The 13920-nt window shown below is 47.6% G+C and overlaps 2 protein-coding genes across 2 annotated transcripts; both read left to right on the top strand.

Moving 5' to 3' along the window:
* The first annotated feature begins 4296 nt into the window (after positions 1-4296).
* Positions 4297-5969, top strand: LOC131084970 (inositol 1,4,5-trisphosphate receptor-interacting protein-like 1). Its single transcript, XM_058026728.1, has one exon. It carries the CDS (start codon positions 4506-4508, stop codon positions 5967-5969), a length of 1464 nt encoding a protein of 487 aa, XP_057882711.1. The 5' UTR covers positions 4297-4505.
* Positions 5970-10961: 4992 nt separating this feature from the next.
* Positions 10962-12416, top strand: LOC131084969 (inositol 1,4,5-trisphosphate receptor-interacting protein-like 1). Its single transcript, XM_058026727.1, has one exon. The coding sequence runs from the start codon at positions 10962-10964 to the stop codon at positions 12414-12416; it is 1455 nt and encodes a 484-aa protein (XP_057882710.1).
* Positions 12417-13920: the final 1504 nt, after the last annotated feature.

Below are 13920 nucleotides of genomic sequence, written 5' to 3'. Positions count from 1 at the left end.
AAATAAGGACAATTCTTTTGTGTCTCTCAGTCTTTCAGCCCCGTGAGATAAGATAAAGCCCTTTACATGTACAAATGCAACACGTGTTCATCATTCTCAACAGACATGAATATAATACAACTGGATTATTTCCTCAGTTCATCTGAGGGGAAAATGGATGACAAAAACATGAAATTCATGGAAGATCATGAGAATTTCAATATTGATGACAGCTGCAGTGGTTTGATTGTGTGGGTAAGATGCCAGGAAACCTCATCTTTCTTATGCTGTCTCCTCCAGCCTGTATATTTATACTAAGTTAGGTTTCCCTCTAAGCCCCTCTCCAAAGGGGCTATTTGTGCCTGCATCTCCAGAAACCTTTGATTGCAAGAAAGTTTGGTGACCTTGTTTTTTCTCTAGCTCTGGAACAGAGAATACACATCAACTTTTCTCAGTCTGTTTTTTCATACAAAGAATCTTTAATAGCCTGCCTGTGTATCTTTAATTACCACTACAGATTGTTTGGATGTGAGAGGAGTGTCCCATCATACAGCATCTTGTTCATCCTTGGGTTGACACCTCCACAGGGAACAAGGGAGGGAAAACACAGTTCACTGCTAGGATGCTTGCAGATAAGTTGCTTTGAGGAAAAAAGGAAGGGGGAATTCACTCAGTGGAATGCTTTACTTGAAAGCATTCCTTGTAAAGGTAAGAATATTTTCCATAAGCGTTGACTGTTCTCCTCTCCTTGTTTTGCCTAGATTAAAAAGTGCAAAACATGCTCCTGGTGGAGGCTGCTAGAGCTGTACTGCTTGTTATAGCTCCTGAGTGTCAGTGGCTTGAGATAAAGCACCATTACTGACTCAGTTTCCCCACAGGGGTCTGGGTACTGAGTTAGCTTGACTCCATTCACCCCAGTCATGAAAACCAAGCACTTCCCAAGTGCTGGGAGCTGCTTTAGGTACAACAGGCAAAGCTTGGTGCTGGCATCTCACAACTGTTTCATAACCACACTGATAACCTGTCTAGATAGCTGGGAAGGTAAATGGGAACACTGTACCTGGTGAACCAGTCACCATTACCTTTGTCCATTGGGAGATCATGAATACATCCCACCTAGGTGCAAGTTATCACAGAAGTCATAGAATTGTTTGCGTTGGAAAGGACCTTAAAAATCATCTACTTCCAACCCCCCTGCTGTGGGCAAGGAAGACACCCACTATGTCAGGAAAGGCCTGCTCAGGGCCTCATCCAACCTGGCCTTGAACACTGCCAGGCAAGTTAACAGAACTCTTTTTGTAAATCAAAACAAATTTCTGCTGGCAGCATCACTTCTCTTGAGTCTCCAACCCCTTATGGTGCATCAACTTCTGACAGACCTGTTCAATGGCATTTGTTTCCCAAGAAGGAGCTGAAGAAATGGAAGTGAGGCCTCATCTCTGTAGCTTTCAGTTGTGGGAAATCAACAGATCCAGCTACCAAGAACTTCTCCACAACCCATAAATTGACAAGACTTCTGCTGGTCCAATTCCCTCGGGACTCCCCCACTGCCACCCAACCTGTGGCTTGTAGTTCCAGCAACAAGATCCACTGGCCTGCCCAAGGCTGTGGTGGGTTGGAGTGCAGTTCCCTGGCAAGGGGTGGTGGCAGAGCGTGGCTATCATGGCACTGCCAACCTCGTGCTCAGGTGCTGTGAGGGCTGGCAGCTCCCTCAGGGCCCTGGAGCTGAGTGAGCTAACACCGTGGTCTCTCTGTCCCACTGCCCCCAGCCAGGGAGCAGGGCAGACCTGGAGGTTCTCAGCAGGTTCAGCCAGCCCTGCTGAGTGTTCATAGAGCAAGTTCATGGTGATGAAACAGGATGAGTTCAAGTCACAGAATCACAGAATAATGAGGTTGGAAGAGACCTCTAAGATCATCGAGTCCAACCTATGCCCTGACACCTCAACCAGACTATAGCACCAAGTGCCATGTCCAGTCTTTTTTTAAACACATCCAGAGATGGTGATTCTACCACCTCCCTGGGAAGAGCATTCCAGTACTTTATTTTTCTTTTGGTGAAAGATTTCTTCCTAATATCCAACCTATACCTTCCCTGTCAGACAAAATCTTTCTTTTCTGTGAGAAAAAAGTCAGAAAATCATCCTGCAGCTCAGCCAGGCAGGGCTGTGAGGACTGAGCAAGGCAGGGTCTCCTGGCGGGCTTGGCTTTTTGGGACCCATGGCTGGGCTGGGCAAGCTGGAATGAGGAATCTACAATGCCCCTGGAACACAGACTGACAGCTCTGGTTTGGGCTGGAAGTGGATCCTGGGCTACAGAGGACAGAAAGGAAGCTTGGATGAGCTGGTCATAGCCCTGGCAGTTATGGAGGCAGTGAGTCTGGTAAGGCAGTTAATTAACTGGAGGCAGTGTGTCTGGTAAGGCAGTTAATTAATACTTTTTGTTCCTGAGCTAGGAGAGATCCGTGACGCAATTAAGGGGCCAGGCAAGGAGGAGCCATGCTGACTTTTTCCACCTGCATTATTTACCCAGTCCACTGCAGGGAAACCCAGGCAGTGACATCCAGTGGTAACAGAGGGCAGGGAACATTTCCTCCTGTAACATGATGTGCTGGGACAGGGTTTTCTTACACTGAGTCCTCTGTCCTAAGTGTGTCCTTTCCTCCTCCACATCCCAGTCATGCCCACAGTTTAGCCATTTTCTTTTTCTACATATGGCATCTTACTGCAGCATTATGCATTCTGCGTCCTTAAACAGATTATTGCCTAAAATAAATTCCAGTTTAATGGAAAATATTATCAGTTTCCATGGGAATCACCATGTCATTGTGGTTGTACTTCCTGTTGTGCTTAGGGCTAAAACCATTAAATAATCAGTATTTTTTACACTTTCTTACAGTTTCCCTATAAATATCTATTCCTCATAATGGGTCAGAACATTCAGTCTTCAAACGTGGGTCATTTTAGTTTTTATGCTGTGATCTTATGCCAGATTGTCAAATACTTAGGCTAAAGTATTCCACGGAGATCCTCCTACTTCCTAGTTTGTTATTTCAGGTCTGCAAAGCCAAATTCCTGTGGATAGCTATCAGCTGTCAAGGAAAAGGGCTGATATTCATGAGTGAAGAAAATGCTGAAGTTGCTCACTTGCCTTTGGTAGCTGGCTAAGACCTCTTGTGTTCAGGAGGTAAGGGCTGCTGTGTTAAGCAACCCAGCATGGAGAATTACTCAAGTGCTGTGTGAATCCTGCCTCACAGCATTGGACACAGTGATCAGTTGGGCCCAGAAGGAAGGGAAAGATGGTGTGGGAAAGATATTTTAAGAAAATTCGTTTTATTTTTCATTATCTCACTCTGATTCAATTGGTAGCAAATTAAATATGCTTTCCCCAGATGAGCCTGAGCAATCTCTCTGTTCTTGTCTCAGCCCACAAGTCTTTGGTCCTTATTTTTTCTCTCTGTCCAGCCAAGGTGAACTGACCACAAGCAGTGAGTACTGGTGCCTGCATTCCCCACCAAAGTGAGGCACAGACACTCAACAGAGGGAGCATTTGCTCAAGATGCCATTTATTGGCATCTTTGCACAGGGTGAAATTTCCAGAGGTATTGGACTCTCTCACAAAGAGAGAGCATTCAGTGTCCATGTGGTAACAGGAGTCTCTAGTTCCAGGCTCCTTGCCACAGCCTCTTCATCTTTGGATCTGACTCCCAGACTGAGCTTTTGCTGTTAGAGAATGGTGCACCAAAAATTACAAACCCTGACAAAGCAGTGTCTTCTCCATGTCCTGTGTGCTCAGGAATGTGGTACCTCCTCCCCAGGGAGTCAAGGATGGGTTGACACTCCTCCAAAAAACCAGTGAGGGTACAGAGGCCCTTTGGTGGTACCACACACTTGGACCCACCACAGTCAGATCTTCCACTCCACTGTGAATTGTGTCAGCACGAGAGCTGCTCAAGCTGTAGCTATAACCCTCTAGAAGGTTCTCCCAGAAGCCACACCTCTAGTCCACAACTTAACCTGCAGTTCGGTGCGCACTTTGTGTGCATCCAGCCTCTGATTGCTTCAGGCTACACTGAGTGCCTGAGTGGGGGTGGGGACGAAAGGCAGGGCTGGCTTGGTTGGGTTGTGACATGCTGTGACACGTGTGACATCACGGGGGACGTGTCACAAAGGGGGCAGCTCTAAAAGGCCCCAGCAGGTAACGCTGGCCCTGCATTGCTTTGGCAAGCGGTGAGTACACACATGGAGGGGAGGCTGGGCTGGGAACAAGGGCTGGGGCAGAAACGCTGCCCCTGGGGCTGGGTTCTCCCTCTGCATACAGGAACAGCCCCTCGTGGGAGAGCCTTGGGCAGGCCACAGGGCTGATGCTGCTGCTGCTGGGGCAGTGAGACATCCCTTGCTGCCTGCCAGCTGTGTGGGGCCCTGTCCTTCCTGCCCCCAGATCCCTGTTATTGCCATCCCTGCTGTCCTCATTGTCATCTCCCTCCCTGCTGGCCCCATTTAAGCCTGCTCTTCATCCTCCTGTAGACCATGGACGCCATAACATTCTTTTTCATGCTTCTGGAAAGCCTCATCCAGTACGTGCAGCCTGTGGGTGATGTTTTGGATGAGGAGAAACATCTGCGCATGGAGCTGCGGGGAAAGCGTTTGGAGAGGAAGAGAATTAGGCTGGAGCAGCAGGTGGAGCAGCTCGCCCTGAAACAGAGTGGAGGGGTCTGGGGAGACCAGCTCTGCTTTGCTTTGCAGCCCTGGCAGGTCTGGGCTGTTGCTGGGCTCCTCATCCTTCTCTTGGGACTGTATTTCTCCTGGAAAAAAAGGAGTGATGAGGCAGAGAACAGCAGCGAGGGAGATGAAGACTATTTTTCTGACAATGATCTGAAATGGCTTCTAGACGAGCGCATCCAGTGGCCAGTACAGGACCTGAAGAGAGGCTGCGAGCGGACAATGGACCTGATGGACAATTACACAGTTTATTTTGGACACGTTTTGTCAAACAGTTTCTACCCAGTCCTGCAAAGAGCCATCGGGGTGGGCAGTGCCTTTGAAGGCTGGAGTCCCCGTGAGCAGGATGTGGTGTACCGCGTGCTCATCCCCATGACTCCTCCGCGAGGACACAGCTTCCACCTGGAGCTGGACAGTGCAGGGCAGAGGCACGTGAGGAACTTCCGTGTCCTCGTGAAGCTGGAGTGCACCTGCACCAGGGAGCAACAGGCTGAGAACATGCTGTGCTTCCTGCACCACCCCGAGGAGGAGCTGAGGAGGAATCAGGATCCCAGCCTCCTGGACACCCTGTGCACCGGCTCCTACCTGGATGTGCAGAAAACTGCCCGCTGGTTCTACCAACTGGTGAGAGCAATCTGGCCAGCTTTGCCTCAGTCCCACAACTGGCACTTAGTGCTGCTGCCCTCCACACGCTCCTGCCAATTCAAGGTGACCAACACCAGGGAAAGCTTCAGGATTGAGATGGTCTTTGGGGTGCGGAGAGGTGACTCTGACATCTTTGTGAGCAGCCAGCCAGGATATGCTGGAACCCCAAGCACTCTGTGGCTAGAGACCTATGATGTGGCAGAGATGAAGTTCTTCAAGCACATTGCTAGGCATGCCCCCCCAGACAGCTTGCACCTGAGATGCCTGCAGCTCTTCTCCCGTCTTCAGCTGGGCTTCGGCTTTTCCACCTATACAATGAAGACCATTGTCATGCACCTCCTGAACACCGTTCCCGGGTCACGATGGCGCAGGAGGTATTTTTTGCGGCGCCTGGGAGATATCAATGTGAACCTGCGCCGCTGCCTGGAGGAGAAGTGCCTTAAGCACTTTATCATAGGCAACAAGAGATTGCCTCTGGAGATTAGCTTGCCTCTGGACATTGCATCAGCTGAGCCACCCAATCTCTTCCATCATCTGGCATGGTATCCAGTTGCCCACTCCCAGGCAATGAGCGAGTACCGGGATCTTCGGCATCGGCTCACAAGTGTGCTGCTCAATGGCTGCTGAAAGAGGTGCTCATTAACAGAGCTAGGTTTGTGGGCAGTAGCAGAAAACCCGCTCATAGTGCCAAGAAAAAAAGAGAATGTGGGGTACAGAGAGAGAAGGTAAAATGCCGTGCAGCAGCCCTCTGCCATCAGCAGAGCTGTGTCATCTCGACAGTCTCCCACAGCACCCACAGTGATGACTACCATGTGGAGGCCCAGAGAAGCTGACTTTCATTGCAGGGTAGATTATGGTGATGCACTCCCCCTGCCCCTGGCTGCACTACAATATGGGAAACACTCATTAGGCCTTGGCCTTGACAAACTCCATTTGTACTTAGCCCCTTTTGAATGTATACAAAACTTTATTTGTTCCCAGGAACTAACAGGTGTCTAATTAGCACAGTTTTTTTTTTAAGGAACAGCCTCAGGAACTTATTTTTCTTTCCTGACTTATTTTTCTTTCCTGACTTTTTCTGACTATGAACCCAAGTGGAATAACATTTTTGTTGACAAACTTTCAAATAAAGTTACAGATAAAAGACCTGAATGATGGAAAATATGACTAAAGCCCACTCTGTTGCAAGTGTAAAGCAGTCTAAAGTCAGACCTTTTGAGCTCTTGATTCCCAGAACATAAAGGACCAATGTGTATGTCTCTAACACTGAACATTGGATGGCAGTGGAGCCAACCAGGGACTGTTGGTAATAGCCAAGGCCTGCTGGTATTAACATGCTGTGAGAAAGACCAAGATTTGTCTGGAAATGGGGGACCAGGAGGAAATATGGCAGCACTTTTCTGTGAGAAAGAGCCACAGCACAGTACAGCATAAGCACAAGAATAGGGCCAAGAAGAGGGCATGGACTATAGAGTAGGATTCAGACACCCAAAAACCATCAAAGCCATCTGATCCATGTCCAGGAAGGCCTGAAAGAAAGGACTGTACATGCTAATTAATTGACATAGACAGTGGGAAACCTGTCTTTAGGGCAGAGAAACCTGTGAACAAAAAGGTAACCCCCAAGCCTGGGAAGTGCCCTCAGGACCCTGGACATCTCATAGACCAGATAGGCACAGCTGGATTGATGCTGAACCCAGGGTTATCTCCTGGATTGACATTCCATTAACTGGATCAACTGTAACCGGGACTGGTGTTCTCTTTTTTTCTCTCTTTTCTTCTTTGTCTTTTTCTTTCTCTCTTTCTTTAATTCATCTCTCCCTCTTTAATTCCTCTCTTCCCTTTAATCCTACCCTTTTATCCAAAACCCACTGCCATGTGCTTTATAATAGGAGGGGGACAAATATCGATTTCCAAGCCCAGTGTGTAGTTAGTTAATAAAGTTTTCTGATTATTTGTGGACCCCCTGACTTTTGTTATTCCTTTCAATCACAAGCATTTACAAATCTTCGGTGCTTGCTTCCCCTTAAGGATGGGTCGTCACACTACAGAGGCTACAAAGATGACTTTCATCACCCTTTCCTCTCATACTGTCACAGCCAGGGTCACCATTTTAAGTGGACCCAGAAACTCTTGCTGGCAGCTCCAGCTGGTCAGGGACCATGCAGGAGGCATTGCTAATATTCCTCCTTGTGGAGGAGGAGAAGCTGCCCATCCTTACACACTCCCTTGGGAAAAGCTGACACAGATCTGAGAATGCAGAACATGGAGAAGGCACTGCTCAATTGGCAGGGGAAATTGCTGCCACATCTTTCCTCTAGAGTAAAAGGATACTCATGGAGTCAAACCTAATGTAGCTGGCCAGGGGGCTTGTGAGAGAGAGTGCTGTTACCACTTGGACACTGACTGCCATCCCTTTTCTGAGAGAATCTATTCCCTCTGTGAGCTTCACCCAGTCTCTAATGGATCACTGAGCCAGGATGATGACACTGGTGGATGATGTGTCGCAGACATCTTTTCATAAAAATCCTTTCTTTAAGATTTTCCCTTCTGGGAAGCTGAAGCCCCAGAAAAAGAATGTAAACAATGGTTATCTGTTGCCGTGGAATGCAACAGATGCACCTGTGATTGGCCCATGTTAGATGTGTATAATTAATAGCCAATCAAAGACCGAGCTCTCTCTGAGACAGAGTCGGAGAGAGCTCCTTTGTTATTCATTCTATTCTATTCTTAGCTTAGCTAGCCGTTCTAGCTACTTCTGAGAACTTTTCCTTCTATTTCTTTTAGTATAGTCATAATGTAATATATATCATAAAATAATAAATCAAGCCTTCTGATCATGAAGTAAACATTCTCGTCTCTCTTTACCTGAAAACCCTTGTGACCACCATCACAGATGATGCTATAAAGAATGAAAGGAAATTTTTTGATCAGTCACACAAAGTCATAGTCATGGTGCACCTCAACTTCTTAGCTGCAAATGGAAATATCACAGAGAAGAGCTAAACAAGCCCAAAAAATTCCTGAAGTCCACAGTGAAAATAGCTTTTTGACATGGGTACTGTGGGAGCCAACTAGGAAAAGTGCCCTCCTAGACCTGTTGTTTGTCCACAGAAATGCTCTTGTGGGTGAAGTGGTGATTGGTGCTGTCTTGGCCACAGTAATCAAGAAACGCTTGAGTAAAAAATCTTAAGCGTTAGGGAAAAAACTGTCTGTGGAGCTACTCCTAAGGCTTGTGGGAGAGCAAGCTTAAGGGACTAATTAATAAGAGCACCTGAGCATGTAGTTTCAAGGGTACTGATGTCCACAAATTCTAGTCCTTTTTATTAGAAATGTTTCTATAAGAGCACAAGTCTGATGAAGAAGGGCTGAGGGAGGTGGGGTGTGGAGGCTGGTGGGCCAACAAGGAAAGAATCCACTGTTCTCCCCTAGAGGGAAAATTCAGAACCACCTCTTAGGGTGAGGAAAAAGGCTTCTCCCAGCATGCCTCGTTGTGACATGCAGATTGAATGTATCCCATTGGCCCTTCCCCCTCACTCCACCCCTGTGCCCTCATCCCATTGGCCCTAGTGTTCTGTCCCACCCCTCAAGATCCCTCTATAAATCCCTGCTTTCCCGGCTTTCCCTGCCTGGGTGACTCTTGGACTGTTTCAAGGAAGAAGCTCAGGAAAGGCTCTCCTTGGAACTCCACGCAAAGTCCCCATCTCTTTTTCTGTGTCACTTGAATCATAAAAGAGCTGAAATCACCCAAGATGGGCACAGACAGTGAGGTGTCTTTTTTAAGAGTCTTCTTTGGGAAGGTCATAGCACTCCAAACGCCGCCCACTGCAATATTGGGGGTGTTTAGCATAGAGAAAAAGTGCTTCAGAGGGGACCTTGTGGTTCTTTACAGCTCCCTGAAGGGAAGTTGTAGTCAGGTGGGGATTGATATAGTCTCACAGGTGTGGCAGGGCATCTTACTCTGCTCAAGAGCTGATCTGTGGTTTGTTAACTGCTCAGGTAATTCAAACAGGACCAGCAGTCTTGCAGCGAGTTCTTTTGGAGCCATGGAGCTAACAGTGGGCTGGCATCTCCCACCTCCTAATAAACATCTTACTGTTGAAGTGAGATCTGGACAAAGAAGCTGGATTTCCGACTGACAGGCACCTCACTTTATAACTATAAAAGCCATACCAAACTTTCACAAAGCAGAAGTTTTCTGTACATTTCTCTGGAAATGTGTGATGCTTCTCCTGTGGAGAAGGACACTTGTTTTGCAATTACTGCCATGGAGGTTAAATGAAAGAAATCTGCATTATTATTATCATCACAGTGGTGTGTAACATTTGACTCCTGATCAGTGCTGTTTCCTTGACAAGCTTTAATATGGTTACCTTCATGTTGTACATTGTTTGTTATGCTGTGATCTACTTCTAGTTGCTTTTAGTTTTATACTGAGTCGTAAGTAACTATGACAGAGATCGTTTATCTATTATCTCCTGTCCGTTTAATAAATAATGCATTTTATAAATAGATTTGATCTTTAGAACTTGCAGACAAGAGAGATTTCTTAAATATGAGCTGTTGACAAAATCTTGGGCCAAGGAAGGGCTTGTCTGAAGATTCCATTTGTCCAGTGACACAAGGAAACAAGTAGTAAGACCAAGTAAGACCAAGGAAAATGACATCAAGTGGTATCACATGTTGATATTTAGATTGGATCTTAGAAAAAGTGCTTTCATGAAAACTAATATCAAGCATGGAAACTGGCTGCCTAGGGAAATAGCTGAGTCACCTCTTTGGAGGGATTGAAAAGGCATGGAATATTTGGGGACTCAATTTATTAATAGAGGAGGCAGTGTTAAGTTTGCAGTTGCACTGTGTGATCTTCAGAGACTCTTCAGTCTCACTGACACTGAGATTTCAGTATAGCTCAACCAGTGAGGAGTCAAAGCTTAAACTCAGTGATCCTCAAGGGTGCCTTCCAACAGAGATGTCTATCTGATTGCCAATGAAGGGCAGATGAAAATATTTGTTCTTTCCAAAGGAAAGAACAATGGGAACTCTTTGAAGAAGCTTCACTAAAGGGCCACTCTGAGTGCCTGAGCCAGGGTGGGGATAAAGAGTGGGGTTGGCTGGGTTGTGACATCTGTGACACGTGTGACATCACGGGGGACGTGTCACAAAGGGGGCAGCTCTAAAAGGCCCCAGCAGGTAACGCTGGCCCTGCATTGCTTTGGCAAGCGGTGAGTGCACACGTGGCGGGGAGGCTGGGCTGGGAACAAGGGCTGGGACAGAAACGCTGCCCCTGGGGCTGGGTTCTCCCTCTGCATACAGGGACAGCCCCTCATGGGAGAGCCTTGGGCAGGCCACAGGGCTGCTGCTGCTGCTGGAGCAGTGAGACAGGCCTGGAGGCCTGCAGGCTGTCTGTGGCCATGTGCTTCCTGTGCCCAGATCCCTGAGGATCCTGTTCTCCATCCAGCAACCAGCAGTTCCCTCCCTTCCCGCCCCACTCACAGGCTTCTCTGCCTCCTCCTGCCGACCATGGGTCCCATGGTATTCCTTTTCATGCTATTGGAAAGCTTCATCCAGTACCCACAGCCCGTGGCTGAGGGATTGGATGAGGAAACACGTCTGCGCATGGAAGCGCGTGCAAAACACCTGGAATGGGAGAGGCTTCAGCTGGAGCAGGAAGTGGAGCGGCACACCCAGGAGCAGGCGCAGCTCTTGCAGCGCTTAGCTGTTGCTGTGCTCCTGGTCTACGTCTTGGTCCTGTGGTTTATTGGGTGGAAAAGCAGCCTGAGGAGAGAGGAGGATGAAGAAGAAAACCGTGGTGCAAATGAAGAGGAAGTGGGCAATGTTGCTGCAAATGAAGAAGACAATCTTGGAAATGAAGCTGTCAATGAGGCTGAAATGGCAGCAAACAACAATGATGTTGCAATTGCAGTCCAAGAAGAAGATGATTTTGACGATCGCATTGGACAAGTTATAATGCAGCGCATCCGGTGGCCTGTACAGGACTTGCAGAGAGGCTGTCAGTGGACAATGGACCTGATGGACAATTACAGCCCTTACTTTAGGCATGTCTTGTCAAACAGTTTCTACCCAGTCCTGCAAAGAGCCATCGGGGTGGGCAGTGCCTTTGAAGGCTGGAGTCCCCGTGAGCAGGATGTGGTGTACCGCGTGCTCATCCCCATGATTCCTCCGCGAGGACACAGCTTCCACCTGGAGCTGGACAGTGCAGAGCAGAGGCACATGAGGAACTTCCGTGTCCTCGTGAAGCTGGAGTGCACCTGCACCAGGGAGCAACAGGCTGAGAACATGCTGTGCTTCCTGCACCACCCCGAGGAGGAGCTGAGGAGGAATCAGGATCCCAGCCTCCTGGACACTCTGTGCACCGGCTCCTACCTGGACGTGCAGAAAACTGCCCGCTGGTTCTACCAACTGGTGAGAGCAATCTGGCCAGCTTTGCCTCAGTCCCACAACTGGCACTTAGTGCTGCTGCCCTCCACACGCTCCTGCCAATTCAAGGTGACCAACACCAGGGAAAGCTTCAGGATTGAGATGCTCTTTGGGGTGCGGAGAGATGACTCAGCCGTCTTTGTCAGCAGCCAGACCAGAGAGGCCCACACAGCAAGCACAATCTGGCCCGAGTCTTACGCTGTGGCAGAGGCTGAATTCTTCAAGCACATTGCCAGACAGGCCCCTCCTGACAGCTTGTACCTCAAATGCCTGCAGTTCTTCACCCGACTTCCACTGGGCTTCTGCTTTTCCACCTACACCATGAAGACCATTGTCATGCACCTGCTCAATGTCATGCCCGCCTCATCGTGGCGCAGGAGAGATCTCCTGGAACGACTGCAGGATATCTTGGACAGCCTGCGCTTATGTGTGCGAACAAAACGCCTCAACCACTTCATTGTGGGGAACCGGAGGCTCCCTCAGCACATCCATTTACCTGCAGATGTTCAAACGGGTGGGACATACAATCTCCTCCTTCGCCTGGCGCAGCAGCCGGATGCCCACGCCCAGGCCATCCATGACTACCAGGTTCTGAAAAAGTGGTACAAAAGAATCCTTCTTGCTGAAGATTGACCCAGTGAAACGGAGGAGTCATGGCTATGAGCACAGAGCTGTGCTTGTGCTGTTCACAGCTGGCAGCAGAGCACCACCTTGCAGTCCAAATTTGGTGGAGGAGAGGATGCATGCAAAGGCTCTGGAGAAGGTCCCACTGCCTCTCCTGCCGCCTCAGCAGATGGAGAGCCACGGGAGGGTTTATTCTACCTCCTTGTATCATTTCATTTTCCAAAAAAAGCACCCAGACTGCATTCAGCCCTGCTTACATGTGAACTCTCCCACTCCTGAAAAAGCACACAAAGAGAACATGTGTCATACATGCAGGGCCAAAGTCTCCAAAGTCCACCTGCAACATGAAGTTGTTCCTGGCCTTTGAAACAGGGCATGAAAGAGCATGGAAGAAGTGTGAATGTGGGACACAGGAAGAGAAAATTAATGGGGCCAAAAGGACCAAGAGAAAAAATGGGTACTGCTGGTCGAGGATCAGTCAATGGATGGAGTCTCTCCTTGTTCCTGGAAGGGACATCTTGACGTCAGCATTGGAACAACAGTGTTGGAGCTGACCTGCAATTTTGTATATAGAGGGATCTAGATTTTTATTTCATAGATATTTATATATTGTGTATTCCTATTGTAGACTATGCTATTTATAAATTATATATAATAGTAAATTACCATAGAACAAATCAAAATACTAATATGAATATTATAAAATAAAAATATGTAGTTATGATGTCAGGATAAAAAGTTATATTAAGGAGTTGAATATGTAATTACGTGTAAATACTAACAGTAGAGGGCATATTTAGTTTAGCTATCTGATGTGACTGTTGTTAACTATCTATTGTTCTCTTAGTATGTTATTGTATGGAAGGTGTTCCATAAAAGATATATTTATAACATATATATGATACATATTACATACATGTTCTGTATACATTATATTTGAATATAATTCTATAATATGTATTATACACTGCATGCCTATAATATATTACATTGTCGATATAATTTTTATATATATATAAAGCCATATCTAGTGTCGCTATCTGTTGTGACCCATATTCATGCCTGATAGTTAGCAAATTTAAGAGTGGCAAGCTGGAAAATTCCTTGTTCTTGTTTCAATAAAATGGAGTTTTACAGAATGTGGAGTGTGGAAGACTTTATTGATCTCAGCCAGGCCTATAGTAGTGGTAAATGTAACACAGTGTGGATCTGGGATCTTGAAGAGACTCCTTGAACTCAACCAAACTGAAAGTGCTGAATTGGCTCAAGACAGAAATTAAGCCGAGCTACCCCCAGCCCCTCAGATCGCAGAATCCCAGAATGGATTGGCTTGGAAGGGTCCTTAGAAATTGTCTTCTTCCAGCCCTGCTGCCAAGGGCAGGGACACCTTCCGCTAGGCCAGGTTGCCCCAAGGCCCATTCAAGGTGGCTGGAAATGCGGCCAGGGATGGGGCAGCCACAGCTCCTGAGGGCAGCGCGGGCCAGCCCTCAGCAGCCTCCGAGGCCAGAATTCC

This window comes from Melospiza georgiana, chromosome 6 (assembly GCF_028018845.1).
Source record: "Melospiza georgiana isolate bMelGeo1 chromosome 6, bMelGeo1.pri, whole genome shotgun sequence".
In the NCBI taxonomy this organism is placed as follows: domain Eukaryota; kingdom Metazoa; phylum Chordata; class Aves; order Passeriformes; family Passerellidae; genus Melospiza; species Melospiza georgiana.
The sequence above is the reverse complement of the archived record's forward strand: the minus strand, read 5'-3'. Positions and strand labels throughout refer to the sequence as shown.

What these genes read in the sequence shown, in the direction of transcription:
- LOC131084970 (XM_058026728.1), top strand. Translation starts at nt 4,506, where the DNA reads ATGGACGCCATAACATTCTTTTTCATGCTTCTGGAAAGCCTCATCCAG.
- LOC131084969 (XM_058026727.1), top strand. Translation starts at nt 10,962, where the DNA reads ATGGAAGCGCGTGCAAAACACCTGGAATGGGAGAGGCTTCAGCTGGAG.